Genomic DNA, 16,951 nt, shown 5'->3' with positions numbered 1-16,951 from the left:
ACATAAACTTTTGAGAAAAAAAAACATTAAGAAAAAAATGATTATTTATCACTTGAAAAATATTATGAAAAAAATATTAGAGGCGTAAATTAGTTTTTAAAAAACAATGACATAATTTTCGCCATATTTTTTTGATTGGTTCGAGAGGGAGCCTCGAAGATGAGATGTTAGTGTGCATTTTTAAAAATTAAAGTGCCAGGCCTAACTTGGCCTACGAATTAAAAAAGAAAATAGAAAAGAGAAAAATGAAAAGTCTTATCCTTTATGCACATGCCAATTTGCAGTGACTATTCCTTCACAATCTTATGATATATATATATATATATATATATATATATATATATATATATATATATATATAATACCAACAGGCGAATAAAATAATGGAGATTCTCTTTGTTTTTTGGTGCGGTTGTTGCTTGTGAGTTGTGACCACAATCGCCATTTCTTGCCCATCTTCGTATGATGTCTGTCCCTAAATTCCCATATGTTCACGCACATTCCTAACTCATACCACCGTGGCCATAAATATGTATATATTATATTAAAAAAAAAAAAATTGGTCGAATTTTCTTACATAATGTAACAATCACTTTTCACACACGAAAACACACAAGCCAAAACCCAACAACAAAAAAAGCAAAATCTTACTGTTAATTCTACTACTATATATAGTCATAACTCTGCCTACTAATGGGGTTACATTAAAATTAAATAGTACAAGTCAAATACGTTTTCACGTCTATATTAGTAGTACATATAACCTTAAAGCTATTTATTTTCTTGGGCAACTAATTAGGTGGCGCGGTGCATTGAAGGTGCCTGGGGCAAGTGGTCAAGTGGTCGTTGATGAGCCCAGCGGCTTGCATGAACGAGTGGATCGTTGTGGGACCCACAGACCTGAATCCCCTCCTCACCATGTCTTTGCTTATGCCCTCCGACTTCGACGTCTTCACCGGAATCCTCTGTCGCTGCTTGTACTGCGTCGAGATCGCCTTGTGGTTCACAAACCTCCACAAGTACTCTGCGAATGTCCCGAACTCTTTCTTGACCTGCAAGCAATTAGTTTTTTTATTTTATTTTTTATTATACTATAATTTTTAAAAACAAAAAATTAGGTATATAGTCAACTAAAACGTTTGGAATTGCTATATAGCCAACGTTTTGTAAATCTTAGATAAATAGTCATAAAAATGACGTGATCTAATGAATGGAAGTGGTTATTTACCTAAGATTCACGTCTGTAAATATATGGAAGTGACTATTTACCTAAAATTTACGAAATTTTGGTTATTTAGCAATGTTATACTGTAAATGTGGTTATTTACCTAATGGACACTTAAAAAATGGATTATTTAAAAGAGTTGACCAAGTCCTGACCTCTAGAATTCGATTGGCATTATCGACGGCCGCGCGAATTAGGCCCAATTCGATGGCGTAAACCGTTGAAATCGACACGATCTTCTTCTCGTTGTATTTCGAGACCGCCTCGGTATCAAACCCAGCGAACACATCCCTGCATAGCATAAACGATGAAAGTCTTAAATTGATGTCAAACGGTGATGTAAAGTCGCTTCTCTCCCCTCTTTTTAGAGGGAAATCCACTCGGCTTTGAAAATTGAAACTCGCCTGAAAGTTTCCCTTCTCTTCAAGACCGAAGTCCAATCTGATCCAGCTTGAGCTCCAGTCAGCACAAGCAGCTCAAACAGCAATCTATACATACACACCAACATATACATACATATAAGGAAGGTTGCCAATGAGTGGTCGCAAAATTGGAAAACAGGTGATTTTTCGTTGGTTTTCTTGGATTTTAAAACCCTTTAAAATGTGTGAGCGCGAGAGAGAGAGAGAGAGATAGAGGATATTTACTTGTCATCATGGACAGGAACACCCCATTCTTCATCATGATAAGCAACATAAATGGGCTCTGCAATGAAAAATGATATAAAGTTGTAAAAAAGAAGAAGGGAAAACTGTAATATTATACCACAAAATATAACACAGTAATAACTTGTGTCCCAAGTTAAATGTACCTGAAACGGATGTTATATAGCTGCACCTCTTGGATTCTCTCTCAACATTACCATTCTGGGCCGCCGAAGCAGAGGAAGAACAAGACTTTGTTCTCCCGTAATGCGCGATCTTCGACTTTCTGCGCTCCTGCGCGATCGCCACTTGCTCTCTCCTCGCGGCCGCGATGCTCCCCGGGGCCGCCACCTCGGCCCCGCCAGACTTCTTTGGCTTCTTGATCGAGCTCGTGGGCGTCGATGATTTTGCCGGGCCCCGAAGCGGAGTAGTCGGGACTGAGTTTTGGCGCTTCAGAGCCGGTGGGCGTGGAGAGGGAAGCTCGGCCGCCGCAGATTTCTTGGGCTGCAAGACTGGCCTGCCATTCATCTTGGGCTCGCCTGACGTGGCACTAGTAGCCATGACATGATGAGTGATTTTCTTTGCTTGACACATTTTTTTTTTAATTGTTTGGCGTTTGAATTGGAGATGAGAGTTTGAAGGATTCTTCAAGCGAGAAGGCTCTTATAAAGAGTAGAAAAAAGTGGGGACATGATGAAAGACAGGTTTAGGAAGTTGGAACATGGCCTGTTTTTTTTTTTTTTATTTATTTATTTATCAGGCTATGGCTTACAAAAGCCCTCACGTGAAGGGCATTACTTTTTGGCTAATGCTAGAGTGACAATAGACATACTCTTAATAAGATCAATTGGATTACGAATTTTACAAAAAAAAAAAAAAAAAAAAAAATATTTGTCTAATGAGTTATTGCCAGCCCTTGATGAGGGACCTCTAATTTTTTCGCCACATAGCTTTGTGCTTTTACTGTTCAGTGCGTCCATGAGTCCCTCTATCCCAAAGCTGTAGTAGGGTCAACTAAAGTGACCAATCAATGTTTCCATTTTATGAGCTGGCCAAAGGAGAAAGAGAGAAGCTGATTAATCATCTTTAATTCCTAATCAAAATGCAAGTATTTTTTTTTTTATTCGGTTCCAAATTGTGGCTGTCTATTGAGAGCTTAAGTAGACTGACGGGAGAAAAGTTTTCACCTTTAGTGTACCTCATTCGTGAGGTTTAGGCGCAACCATAATATCCTCATTCAAATCATATTTATATAATGATAGTTTTTTATTAATTAGTTTAATATTAGCCTTAAGGTTGTGGGCTTAGTCTGGGAAATCATCGGTACAATTTTAGGATAAACAATTTTACTCACATGAGTTAGAAGACAGATCAGAACTTCAATGAATTATTATGATACGTAAGGCTAATTGGACTAACTTATATTGTATAAGTTCAAGAGAGGTAGTTCAATCACGAAGCTTTGGATACCCAAAAAACTGGGAAAAGTGGGCGTACGTTTGAGATGCCTGAAACAAAGTGTCAGATTTTTTTTGTAAGGTAATGGTAATAACATAATACCACATCAAGAAGTAACTGAAATAATATAGACCAAATAAATTGAATAATGCATATGACAATGGGTCCATCTAAATTGACATGTTCATTAGCAGTCCATAAACAGCTTTGGTAATCAATGACCACCCATGTTCATCAAAGCTGTGCCCAACTATAAACAATGTATTCTGCGATACCAAGTACTAGTTGTAATAAGAAGAAAGCAAAGCACATGACTGATTTAATATTGCGGTTACATTACAACATGTTATAAATGGATTTTATTTTAAATTATTTAAGTTTAATAAGCTGATCAAGATAAGTGGGCTTGCAAAAAGTACGTGTGTGTCATCTTACAGTTGATTTTGTGTTATGAAACCCAGACACGCTTTCAACATCAAAGTCAATTATATGAAAATGGTTTATTGCTCTTTATGTTCAAAATCAGATTAACGTGGAATGATTTACAGTTAATGAATCGTGACTAGTGAAACATCTATCTCAACTTATTATCACTCATTAGTTGTTCTATTTTATGAAATATCTCTAAGGGAACAAGTCATGTGGTTTATGTCAAATATGTGCCTCCACAGTAAGATTGTAAAGATAGGCTTTTATACAAATAACTATTTGTATGGCTTTTTCTAAGCAATCCCCATTTAATTTATTGACATCACAACGGCAAGAGTAGAAGATCTCTACATACCAATCCATTTCTTGTTTCAGTATAATTTATTGGCGAATTCTTCAATATTTGTAGAGTTATTTTTAAAAGTGGAACTATAGAAATGAAAATCTTGAGTGACTGGCGATAAATAGTATAAGTATCGTATAAACATATAAAAATTAATATTATAAAAAAATATTTAAAACCCCATCACTACCTTTACACTTCGGTGACAACCCGCCACTAAAACTTAGGAGTAAATCGGTTCGGTTCGGTTTGGTTTTGGATCAATTTGAAAACCGAAACCGAATTTTTGGTTTTGAAAATTTTGGACCAATGACCGAACCGAATTGGTCCAAAACCGAAAATCGGTTAACCGAAAATTCGGTTAACCAGTTTTGTAAAACCGATAACTGGTTTTATAACCGTTTTAAAACTGGTTAACCAGTTCTGAAACCGGTTAACCGATTTCAAAATTGGATGACCAAATTTAAAGATCTTACAATTATCCAAATTTAAAGATCTATTTCACTTTGCGCTTTGGCGGTAGACTCAAATTATTTTTCAATGGAAAGACAATATTTCAAATTGACTAATTATTATGTCATATGGATTTAATTATATTGTAGTAACACGTTTTTTCTACGGTTTCTTATTTAAAACAAACTACGAAAAAAAAACTGAAATCATATGTCAAGTGAAAATACTTCGGTACAATAGATGCTAGAACAAAAACCGTAGTCATAATATAAAGGCTACGGACGAAAGCTGTAGTTGATAAACGTTCTTGTGGTAGTGAACCAAAGTTCGATTTCATCATCGATCAAGAGTCCACGACTACGGGTATCTAAGAGCAGCTGATCGTCGTTCAGACTTCAAGGTTGACCTATAAGAAGTCGATATTTATCCTCTTGTCCTCTAAATAAGAACTAAAGAATGTATGGCAGTATGTTTTAACCTTCCACGGTCTCCTACACTTTCATAGAATATTATTCATGTAATGTAATTATTTTTTTCATTTTAACATGAATATACATTTGTATATGGATATATTCCGTAAAATTGGAAGACTAAAAGATTAAAAAAGAATATTGAATCGCCTATCTTCACTTAAAAAAATATATTTCAATGTTCTTTTGTGTCTTTGTTTGCGGCTATTGCTTAGCCAAGTATGTGATTGACTTTAGTTCCGACATGGATTGGCTGGAGTGTGTTCCGTCTTGATCTGAAAGTATTGCATTCAAAGACCAATGTTTGGTTTTGAATAAAAGTTTATGATTTTGAGGAGGCCCGACCCAACATGTAAGCAACTTAAGCAATTGCTCAAGGCCTCAAACATTGGGAAAGGGACAAGACTATTAGTTGTGGTACTCCCAAAAGTAAAATAACACGTGGCATGGATCCCGAGGTGAGACCACGATGCAAGGGTCTAGCCAGATTGGGAATCATACTGTGAGCCCTTGCCACCTTGGGCAAGGGCTTGACTAGACCAAAGACCACGACGAGACACGTTTCTAGATCAAATTGCTCCTACCAGACACCAACCGGACCGGGCAAACCCTTTGCCAGCTCGAAGACCCCAAAATTGACCTTTTCTGGACCGGCCAACACCCTTGTCAGCCCGAAAATACTCACCCAAATCTGGGCCAGCTCGCCTTCTGCCAGTCCAAAAATCGTCGACTGTGCCCCTACCCGGGCCGATCAAGCCCTGCCGGCTTGGGAAATCCTCGACCGTGCCCCTGCCCGAGCCGTCCAAGCCCTGCTGACCCGGGAAACCTTGCTTCCTGTCCAAATCGAGACCGACTAGCCCCTGTCCGTCTCGGATTTTCTCACCATTTGCTGCTATGCTGCTAAAACTACTGCAATGAGGGCTCTAAATCCTCTTTTTTCAGCCCAAATATCTTGGTGGACCCCACAAACTCACCCAAACACACCCCAACCTCTCAAAAAATTTATAAAAACTACTTCTTTCACCGCAAAAGAGAGACCACAATTTTCATACCAAAACTCGACTCAAATTCCCACTCACCCACTTCTCTCTTCTCTCTCATCCCACCAATAAACACCGTTATTCTCTTCTCTCCCATCACATCAAGAACACTCTCACCACCTTTTCCACTATAAACCATCATATTTTCTCTACATATCACTACACTTTCTCACACATCTGTATTTTTCTCCACTTATCTATGTCTCTCGCCTTCATCACCACAAAAACCTATTTTTCACCACATTACACTCAAGAACACCACAAGAATCAGTAAAAAAAACTCACATTTTTCCTCCCTTTATCTCTAGACTTGGAGGAAAATCACTCTCTACATTTTTTCTCACATTTGTGTCCATCTCACATACCATGGCATCACAAATGTCTATTTATCAACCCTCTCAAAATTTTTAAGGCCTTGTCGAAATCATATTCACAAGCTCCTCACTTCACATAGACGAACAACCTATTATTGGCCCATTAATCTGCTATTCCACCAATTTGATCTAGGAAAAAGAGCAATTAAGAGCCATGCCGTCCAGCCCAAGGAAGGAAACAACTCGGAAGTCCACGACCACCTAGAACCACTCTCCTAAGTACCTTGGGAGATCTTGACTTTTCAAACTTGTCCCCATCTGCCTTGATCTCTTTGCGACCAAAGAAAGTTATCTCTAATCTCAAGATCGTCTACCCGAAGAACCTTGGCAATAGATGTCTTGTGGTTTCTAACCCTTGACACATCTAATTCCTCGGAACCAAGGAAAAAGATCTCTCATTCAAGACGTGAGAAATCAGACATCTCCGTGGGACGCACGTCGCAAATGTTATTCAAAAAACCGCATTAACAAGTTGTTACAAACATTTTTCCCATAATCAACAAAAACTTTAATCTGAAAAATTCTATTAGTGAAAGTTGGAGAGAGAAATCTGTGTGTATCTTTCTCCCCTCCTCTTTTATCCGACTCTACTATCTCTCCACGATGCAACTTTGCCTCCGTCATGGCCAAAATTGACGGCTCATATGTTGACATATATATATATATCTCTCCGTACGACTCGCTAAATCCGCTGGCACTCTGGCGTCATATTCGGTAACATCGCCACCGTGATTCTCCTCGAACTTCACGACCTCCTTTGTTGATTGCGATCCCACTCTTGCCTCGACCTCGCCGCCATCTTCGTCGTGACCGTGATGCGTCGTCATCCTCCTGGGCCGCCGCAGAAAAGCTCCATTTCTGTCCATTTCTACACCTCACTGCTCGCATCGGAACCCTAAATAAGGGTCTCTTCTCCGCCGACGATGTCGATGATTTGTGGATGTATGTGTCGATTTTGTGGCTGTGAGTGGGTTTTTTGTGTGTGTTTATGTCTAAATGAAAGAGATAGAAGGCACTACTACAAAACTGGGATCCTACAACGCTTAAAAGCGTTGTAGAATCCAGCATTGTAGAAGCTTCTATAACGCTTAGATATCCGTTGTAGAAGCTTGGCTTCTACAACGCTTACACATCCGTTGTAGAAGCTTCTACAACGATAGAGTTCCATTGTACAATTTTAAAAAATTCCAGAATTTCTCGCCGCGGCGTTGTATATTTCTCGCCGCGGCGAGATATTCTACAACGGATAAGATACACCGCCGCGGCGAGAAATATCTGGGTTCTACCCCAATTCTCGTCGCGGCGATGTGTATTTTGTGGTCGTCTTCTAGTTTTTCTTTTACTGCTACCGCTAGAACTAGTCGTAATGGATGACATGAAATCTAAGAACCGCAATTTCAACTAAATATCAAATGCAAACTCAATTCCAAAAAAAATATAAAACAAATATGATGTTTCAACCTAAATTATATCAATCCATACTCTCAATTCCAAACGAACACTTATTTTCAACCTAAATTATACATAATTCTCAACCAAAAACTAACCCGGAGTGTAGATGTGGAGCATGGAGGCGTGGAAGAAAGAGAGAGTCGGAGTTGTCGCTGGAGATGCCTAGGCTTGTGTGAGTTTGACGTGGTGGGTGGAGTTTATGGGTTTGTGGTTGTGACTTTTGTTGGTTTGAGGTTTGGGTTTTGTGGGGACGAAGAAGAATAGTGAGGGCGGAAAGAGAGTAAGGGAGAGAAGAAGAGAGCGAGGGCGGAGAGAGAGAGAAGTGAGGGCGGAGAGAGAAAGAGAAGTGAAGGCGGAGAGAGGGTGATGGCGGAGAAGAAGAGTGACGGCGGAGAGAGAGAGAGAGAGAGAGAGAGAGAGAGAGAGAGAGAGAGAGAGAGAGAGAGAGAGAGAGAGAAGGTGGAGAAGAAGAATGAAGAACAATGAAGAATGAAGAAGAAGAAGAATAATGTAGAATGAAGAATAAAAATTGACTAAGTCTGAAATTCGGGCGGGCCTTTTGAAAAAAATTAAATTTTTAGGTTTTACAACGCTTAGAGTAAGCGTTGTAGAACTCTCGCCGCAGCGAAGACTACTTCTCGCCGCGGCGAGGCTACTGAAATGTAAGCCCATAATTTTCTCGTCGCGGCACGAAAATCTTCTCCAAAAAAGGCTTTCTGGAACTCTTCTCGCCACGGCGAGAATCCTTCTTCGCCGCGGCGAGAACCTTCTACAATGGATATCTATCCGTTGTAGAAGGTTCACGCCGCGGCGAAGAAGGATTCTCGCCGCGGCGAGGTCCATTAAATTTCACTAATCCTACAACGCTTAGATTATCCGTTGTAGAAAGTTCTCGCCGCGGCGAGAAAAACACGTCGCCGGGGCGAGGCTTCTACAACGGATAGTCTAAGCGTTGTGGGAGATCTAAAATATGGTGAAATTTTACAACACTTATAGTAAGTGTTGTAGAAACACCAAGCTTCTACAACACTTATAGTAAGCGTTGTAGAAACACCAAGCTTCTACAACGCTTAGCCATAAGCGTTGTAGAAACACCAAGCTTCTACAACGCTTAGCCATAAGCGTTGTAGAAACACCAAGCTTCTACAACGCTTATTTTAAGTGTTGTAGAGTCTCCAGTTTCTACAACACTTAGCCGTAAGCGTTGTATAATATGGGTTGTAGAATCCAACATTTGTAGTAGTGAGGAGAGAATGAGAGATTTAAAAAGGTTAAAAGAAAATGGGTGGGTGGGGATTTCGTGGTGAAGATGTGGAGATTGGAGAGATGGAGTTCAGGAGGAGATTAAACGGCTGAACTGAACCAGAAGAAAGAGATAAAGAAAGAGTTGTTAGCAATATTACAAATAATATTGATATAAATAAAAGACAAATTGCTTGCTGGAAAAATACATGTAAATAAATACAAGGAAACCCGGCTAAACCTTGAACCGGAAAACACAAAACAGATCGAAAAAAGTCGAGGCCCGTTGGACGGTTTCCTTGAAGCTTTTTATCGCCCTCCCACGGATGCTAGGACACGTGAGCGAAAGCTTCCCAGGATACAACGACTTGCAGAGGCAAGTTGAGCACCAACCACTTGACTCTCTCGGCGAACTTGAACCTGAGCGAACACTACCACTACGACAAAAGAAAAGAAATATTTTCTGAGAGAGAGGGAGCTCGGGAACAGTGGGGAATACTAATTGGAATTTTATTTCTCTCTGTATTTTATCGGTCTACTTCCGTATGTATGAATGAGAGCTTAAACCTCTTTATATAGGCCAAGGCAGTGAGGTTTGAATTCCAAAACGTCCAGCCATAAAGGCAATAACGCAGGTCATTACACCCAGTAATTACACCGTTTCAAACCATTCAGAGCGTCCAACGTTTTCAGCATTAATGACATTGAACACAGCCATAAAGTGAGCTTAAAGCCCAAAAACCGTAGGCTTTAATTCGTCACTTCGTCTGGTCGAGCTCGTCCAGTTCGACCTCGCCAGTCGAGCTGATCAGTTCGACCTCGCCAGTCGAGCTGATCAGTTCGACCTCTCCAGTCGAGCTGATCCAATTCGACCTCTAGTACGTTGGTCTCACCCTTGTCGAGCTGAATGACTTCGTCAATACGTCCAGCTCGACCTCGCCTAGTCGAGCTGATCAGTTCGACCTTGCCTGTCGAGCTGATTAGTTCGACCTTGCCAGTCGAGCTGATTAGTTCGACCTTGCCAGTCGAGCTGATCAGTTCGATCTTGCCAGTCGAGCTGATTAGTTCGACCTTGCCAGTCGAGCTTATCAGTTCGACCTCTCCAGTCGAGCTGATTCAGTTCGACCTCTCCAGTCGAGCTCGCCCGGTCGAGCTGAAGTGACTCCGTCACTTCGTCCAGTTCGACCTATCTAGTCGAGCTACCCAGCTCGTCCTATCTAGTCGAGCTAAGTGACTTTGTCCAACTCGCCCCAGCTCGTCAATTTCTCATTCAACTTAGGTCCGATTTTGGCAAACAAAATCAGCCATCCACATGTTAATAAATATTATTTATTTATTTATTAACTTTATTCCAACAAATAAATAATATTTATTTATTTATTAACTTTATTCCAACAAGAGTGAGTGAAAAAATAGATTTAAAAAAGAGGAAGGTATTTTTGTTATTGCATATTGAGCCATTAATAGAATTAGACAAATCATCACTTCGGTTGATTATGAAAAAAGACTTTATAAAAGGTAATAGATCCGTCCATCTTTCCTCGAACATTTTGAGAAATAAAAGGTCCAATTGACCAATTTTTATTATTATTTTCTATGTTAAGTAGAATATGTGGCAATCTGGTTACTATTACAACGGTTGTGTGCGGGAATGTGATAAGACGTATACACATTGTTTTGCTATATGTGTTAAGGGTTAAAGCCCCATTATTTATTTCTTCCCAGTCACTTATTTTGTCAGATGATAAAAGCCACAATTGAGATATTTGTTGAATCCTTGGAATTATAAAAATATGGCTAAAGATTATAGTTTTTTCTTTGTCATAATATATATTTTTTTGACTTTTTGGAGCAAATACTTCTTTCTTTTGTGATAATGGTATTTTTTTTTTTTTTTTTAGAGCGATTTGGTCCGATTGCATATTAATCTATAACATTTTGATCATTTTCGGAAAAAACTTCTATTTTTCATAAAATATATCTAAGCTTATAACATATTTACAAACTGAAATTGGTTATTTATAATTTTAAAAATCATCATTAAAATAAAAAAAATGCACTAAAAAAGTTTTAATCTTTATTCAATGTTTTAAGAGTCAAAATAAAATTTTATTTAGTTTCTTTTATAAAATTATCATGATATTTTAATTGAAATTTTGTGCAATTATGCCAGTAGTCTAATAGCCAATCCTTTTTTTTTTAAAAGTAGTTTAAGTTTCATTAATAGCCAATCAAGCCTTCTGTAAATTAATTAACTAATGAGTATAAGTTAATTAATTTAGTACGGGCCATTTGAATTATTTTTTTTAATAGAATAAAATTTGAGCTAGCATATTAAAATGAGTTAGAGAATGGTTAGTTGCAACAATTTTTTGTTGAAAAATGTTTTAAGTTGTTTAGGTGTTGAATTTAAAAAAGGAAAAAGAACAAAATGTTTCAAATCTAATAATTTATTGACCAAAATGATCTTAAAAAAATGTTACTGAACAAAAAGCTACAATTACAGAAGTTTATGGACTATTTGCATTTAAAATAAAAATAAATAAATAAAAAAAGGCTTAGTTCTCGCTTAAGACCTCTGTATCTATTGGGCAAACACAGAAACTAACGAATTCCAACAAAAGCAGTCATTTGTTTGTATCAAAATGAGCAAACGCAATATCATTCATCTTCGCTATGGAGGTTTGACATGTACAAAGTAGCACTACATCTGACTTCTGAGGGAAACAAAAAAAGGGAAAAGAAAAAAAAAATCGGGTCTGAAAATTTAGATCTGAAGGTATAAAGAATCAGATGAACTTATTTCTGAAATGTGTATAGCATCATCACTTAAAAGTGTTTAAGAGTATGTTGAATAAAGAAGAGAGACGGTCCTCTAAGCAAGAACTCGGTCAGGGTTAGATTTATGGATCCATATAAACCCTTACAACGTCCACAATTGGGGCACTGCAAATAGGACATTTCCCATCGTTCCACTGCAATTCATGGGCACACTTAAGGCACGTGCACATGTGCCCGCATCTACATATCCAAAAATGAAGAGAAAATAAAACGCAATTACAACGTGACATTAGTATTCTAAACAAAGAATTTTTGTTTTCATTGCATATACTGGCTTTGAACATTGTTACAACTTACCTGTATAGAAGTGAGTCAACTTTCCTGTCGTAGCATACACGGCACTTTTCTTTCTTCGACGGTACTTCCCCTGAATGAACAGAAAACAGTTTCATTTTATATGACTATTGATTGGCCTTCAATTCTATTCCTTTTCAATTTTCATATCATATGGAGGGAGAGAGAGAGAGAGAGAGAAATTGAACCTGAATGAAGTTCCTGCTTCATGTACTGTTGCATGAGTACCATTTGCATGTCCATGCAGCTTTTAAGCGACTTTTTTATATCGGACATCTCATGATAAAGTTGCTCCATTTGGCCTCTTAATTCGCATAAAAGCTCAATCTCCTGTGCAGTGCAAAAAAATAAAAATAAATAAATAATACATTCATATTGCTGACCACAAAACTTTCTTCTTATTGAAAAATGAGTAAGTGAAACTCACAACTGAAGGATGATGGTGAGCCGAGGAACTGTGTTGTTGGTCACTCTGGTAGTGAGAGTGGGACGGGAATTCCCTTTGCGGAGATGTCGATACGGCTCTGTCTGATTCGTCGCCCACTTCATTGTGTTGGGTAAAATTCCACGACCTCAAAAGAGGCGGTAAAGAAAGTTGCTTTAACGACGACGATGGTTGATGGAAGTAATTACTGCCTTCGTGATACTGACCGCCTAATAACCTCTCTTCTTCTTCGTCGTCTTCTTCTTGTTCCTCATCTGATTGTTGCTGAATCTCTTGAGAGTTATCGGTGACGGACCTCAATTGAGTATTATGAAGATTTTCTTCTTCACCAAGTTGACTATCGCAGCGGCGACTCAGTCTCTGTAAGCGAGCTTCCAGTAATCTGTTCATTCGTTCTCGAAACTCCCCAGCAAGAAATCCAGACACTGTCCCTCTGCGAGAGCAAAGATTAGCCAATGAATTCAAGTTCAAGTTAATGAATTTTGTATTGAGATTGAATTAGCTTCTAGTTGTGTAAAGTGGACTCATCTTGAGATTGAATTTCGTACCTTTCAAGAAGCTGACGAATCTCTCCATTGTTGGAGTTAGAAGTTAGCATCTTGGTGTACCACTCTTTCCGAAGCTCTTCCCAGTAACTACGAGGTCGTGAAATGTCGTTGATCCAATCATAAGTGGCTTCTTCCGCGTATTGAGAGTAATTGTCTTCCAATTCTTCGGTAGCCTCGTCATTTTCCTCCCACCCATCAGCGTTTTCCTTTACCGCGTCCACATCTGTACCTTCTTTACCATCCAAGCTTGTTTCTTGCGAGCCAAGATTCCTATCTTCCGACTTTGTTTCTTGCGCGTCAAGTATTCTATCGTCCAAGCTTGTTTCTTCTCGGGATGGCTCTTTGGAAAGTTCCTCGATAGTTTTATCTTGTTGTTCGGATAAAACAACATCCGCGATATGTGTCTGTTCAGACTCTTCTTCCGAGCCTTCAACATGAGCTGGTTTTTCGCTACCGGAGATTATAGGATTTTCTGAGTCGCCGTTTTGAGATGTTACAACACTATCCACCTTTGTGCTAAACCTCTCTCTGGATATAATAAGATGTATGGATTCATAATATTAGGGTGTTATAGCCAAATCGTCAATTGAAAGTAATAGATTTGCAAAATACCCAACTTTATCTAAAACTAGTGAAGAAGCTAAAATGTGCTAAGCACCAAATTTTAATGAATATTTTGAAGTTATAAATTACTTGTATAAATCGCCAAATTTTTTTTACAATGTTAAAAAAAATTGAATACGTAACTTTAACTATTTTGCTGAAGTTTGAAAATTGACCTATTTTACTAATCAATTAGTACTATTTTGTATAATTTTTTCACAATACAATACATAAAACTAAAATAAAACGGCGAGGGAGTCTGTACTACTTTCTTCAGGCGCACACGTGGATATTGTACTATTAGAGTACTAGAATATCTGAAACTGAACGCTAATAAAAGTGAAAACTAAATCGGTCTAGACACTCCAAATTAGTCCACACAATAAATTAAGAATGCCGTTTCACTGTCATACGGTAGAATCATAAAGATTTCATTTCCTTAGTCAAAAGATGTAGTTGATGTGTTTAACTCAATATTTGACTTGGTTCCATTAATCACGGTGAGAAACTCTTTGTTTTCTATGGAAAATATATTTTCATGTTATATATATATCATGAGGTTGAGGTTTTATCCTTAAACCAAGTGGGAGATACAAACCTTATTAAGTCAATATATCATTTTCATCACTATTGATTTCTAGCATGCTCTCTCACAAGATGGTGACTACTCTATGTTCTCACTCATCTCAGGTCGAATCCTATTATTATTTTTGGCCAATGTTCCTTTGAGATTGGAGACATGACCTTATTCTAAATTATCTGTATTTATTTATTTATTAGTGTTGTGATTGTGACATCTTGCACATAATGGAAATTAGAATATCATGACTCAGATTTTCCATTTTTTCTTTAATACCAAAGACACGGCAACGTTTTTAAATCATAAACGGTCACAAAAAGCAAGCGCTAATAAGAAAAGAAAGACAATTCAGTCTTGTTCAAGATTTTTTTCACCTCAATTGGGGTATGGAAGAAGAGACGACTTGCTGTTGCTGCTGCGGCGGTCGCTCCCCTTGAAAAGACGAAACCGCCCTCAGCCGATGCCCATCTTGAACCCCCACGCCGCGCTGCAACGACCTCAGCCTCAGCATAGACTGCAAAATATATATATAAACAATAAGAAACAAAAAAAAATTGAAACTAATAACATTACCAAAAATATATATATTTTGAATCAATAAATTTGACCTGAATTCGGCCTCTCTGGGGGAACCTGGAGACAGATCTAGAGTCGGCGAGGTTTTCGAGCTCTCGCTGGCGTTCGCGCTCGATCTGGACGAGCAAGTCCTCGAAGGCCTGGCGTCCCCTGATCATCCTCGGGGAGATCATGGCCGTCCGTGCCTGATGATCGGCCACCGGAGAGCCGCCAGCTGGCTCGCGCTGTTGGTGGTGGTGGTGGTCCCCGCCCTCGTTGGCGGCCGCGAGCCTCCTGATGATGTCAGCGACTCGGACCCTCTCGCTCTCGCACGCGTCCGAGTCCCGGCTCCGCTCCGAGTGCCAGTCAAGAACAGAGTCCCCTGTTTCATCCTCGGAATCGGACCTGCTTGCCGAGCCGCTCGAGTTCTGTCTGTTTCGGCTCACCCGGTTCTCCCATATCTGGACCAGCGAAGCCGCCCCGAGATTCGGGGCCAGATACGGATCTTCTTCTTGCGGTTTTTTCTCCGTTTTCGTGCTTTTCGCCGACGATGGGCTCATTGCTGCTTTCTCTCTATGATTGGGAATGAAATCGCTTTCGCTGTTTCGGTTCAGTCTCGGGGTTTGTAGGTGCCAAGAATTCTCATTCTCATTCTCATTCTCGTTCTCGTTTTCACGTTCGATTGAGAGGCGATCTTTGACCATGAATTTCCTCCATTTTCTTTCCCTAAATACGTTTCCTTGGTTTCGATCTCTCAAGACGCACCCGAACGCAGACGAGGCTATTTCGACTTGCGATGAAGCCATCGCTTTTTGATATGAATAAGAATATTCTTGCGTCGATTACCGAGTCGAACACATTTGGAAAATAATCCTGTCCGGTGATTATGGAAAGAAGAAGAAAAAAAAGAACAAATTAAATGAATGCAATGAAAACAATTCAGATTCTCTTCTATTCCCTCACCAGAATTCGGATCTGTTTTATTGATTCACTAATGGGGAAAAAAATCTCCCCAAAAAAGGGTAAGAGAAAAATAAAGAATTAAAACAAGTGTATAGCTATCTTTAGGCCTTACACCCTTTTGCATTGGCCTATTCTGGGGATAGTTTGAAACGGTAAACCAACAAAGAAACAGCAAGAAAGAGAAAGAAAATTTGATCAGAATTGGCTTTAAAAAATATACGGTTTCGTTACCAAAAAAAAATACTGTCGCCAATGAGGAATAAGGATCCGAATGCAGACGATGAGTGAACAAATAACTGCGTTCTGAGTTATGTGCGTTTATTTTGATAAAGCTAGAGAGATTAATGCTAATAAAACAGTGACAAAGTTCGGTAAGAAGAAAAGAAAAGAAAAGAAAAAATCTAGAGAGAGACGTTGGTTTATTAGCCGTTGGAAATGTGGGGTCATAGAAGCGCAAATTTTTCACACTCACAAAAAGGTTTAAAGGAACGGCATTATTAGTTTACTCTTATTATTATGATTATTATTTTAGAAACGTATATGTAGTTAATGTACGCAGAGCGTATTTACTATATGGGCATAACGCCCCAACCCCCACTCATTACCCTTGACTTTCTAGATTAAAAATATGTACAAATGCGTTATAAATTGTACACTCCGGCGTTGGGCTATGCTTTTAATGACCTTGCCTCCATTTTAATTTATTTTTTCAGTTTTTGCACCAACTCATTCCAATGTAATCATTGTAGACTTAAATGATAATTATGCCAAGTTAACATTTAGGACTCAAACAAAAGAGAATTCACGCCAATTAGTCCACTTTAAGATCATACTAGTGCAAAATAGCTCAAATTCATAATTTTTTCCATTAAAAAGTAGCCAATTGCAAAGTGTTATGAGAAAAATAGTGGCATGCTAAACCGTGGGCCCGTAACCAGCTCGGGAGATGCATGAAGAATGTAAAGAGAGGTCGAGCAACTGGCTCGGTTCGA

General features: G+C 38.8%; 2 protein-coding genes across 2 annotated transcripts; both read right to left on the bottom strand.

Moving 5' to 3' along the window:
- Positions 1-509: 509 nt before the first annotated feature.
- Positions 510-2,518, bottom strand: LOC149385179 (DNA glycosylase superfamily protein). The gene is made up of 5 exons (XM_089627361.1): positions 2,037-2,518; positions 1,873-1,930; positions 1,630-1,713; positions 1,381-1,516; positions 510-1,052 (listed from the first exon to the last, which is right to left on the bottom strand). Exons 1-5 carry the CDS (start codon positions 2,461-2,463, stop codon positions 792-794), a joined length of 966 nt encoding a protein of 321 aa, XP_089483487.1. The 5' UTR covers positions 2,464-2,518; the 3' UTR covers positions 510-791.
- A 9,178-nt stretch (positions 2,519-11,696) lies between these two features.
- Positions 11,697-16,313, bottom strand: LOC149385178 (uncharacterized). The gene is made up of 8 exons (XM_089627497.1): positions 16,191-16,313; positions 15,050-15,869; positions 14,816-14,955; positions 13,259-13,786; positions 12,693-13,143; positions 12,454-12,595; positions 12,269-12,338; positions 11,697-12,151 (listed from the first exon to the last, which is right to left on the bottom strand). Exons 2-8 carry the CDS (start codon positions 15,800-15,802, stop codon positions 12,034-12,036), a joined length of 2,202 nt encoding a protein of 733 aa, XP_089483623.1. The 5' UTR covers positions 15,803-15,869; positions 16,191-16,313; the 3' UTR covers positions 11,697-12,033.
- Between the last annotated feature and the right edge of the window lie 638 nt (positions 16,314-16,951).

This window comes from Urtica dioica, chromosome 9, assembly GCF_054948205.1.
Source record: "Urtica dioica subsp. dioica isolate 48M chromosome 9, U.dioica_male_clone48M_v1_H2, whole genome shotgun sequence".
Taxonomy (NCBI): Eukaryota; Viridiplantae; Streptophyta; class Magnoliopsida; order Rosales; family Urticaceae; genus Urtica; species Urtica dioica.
This window is presented reverse-complemented; position numbering and strand designations above follow the sequence as displayed.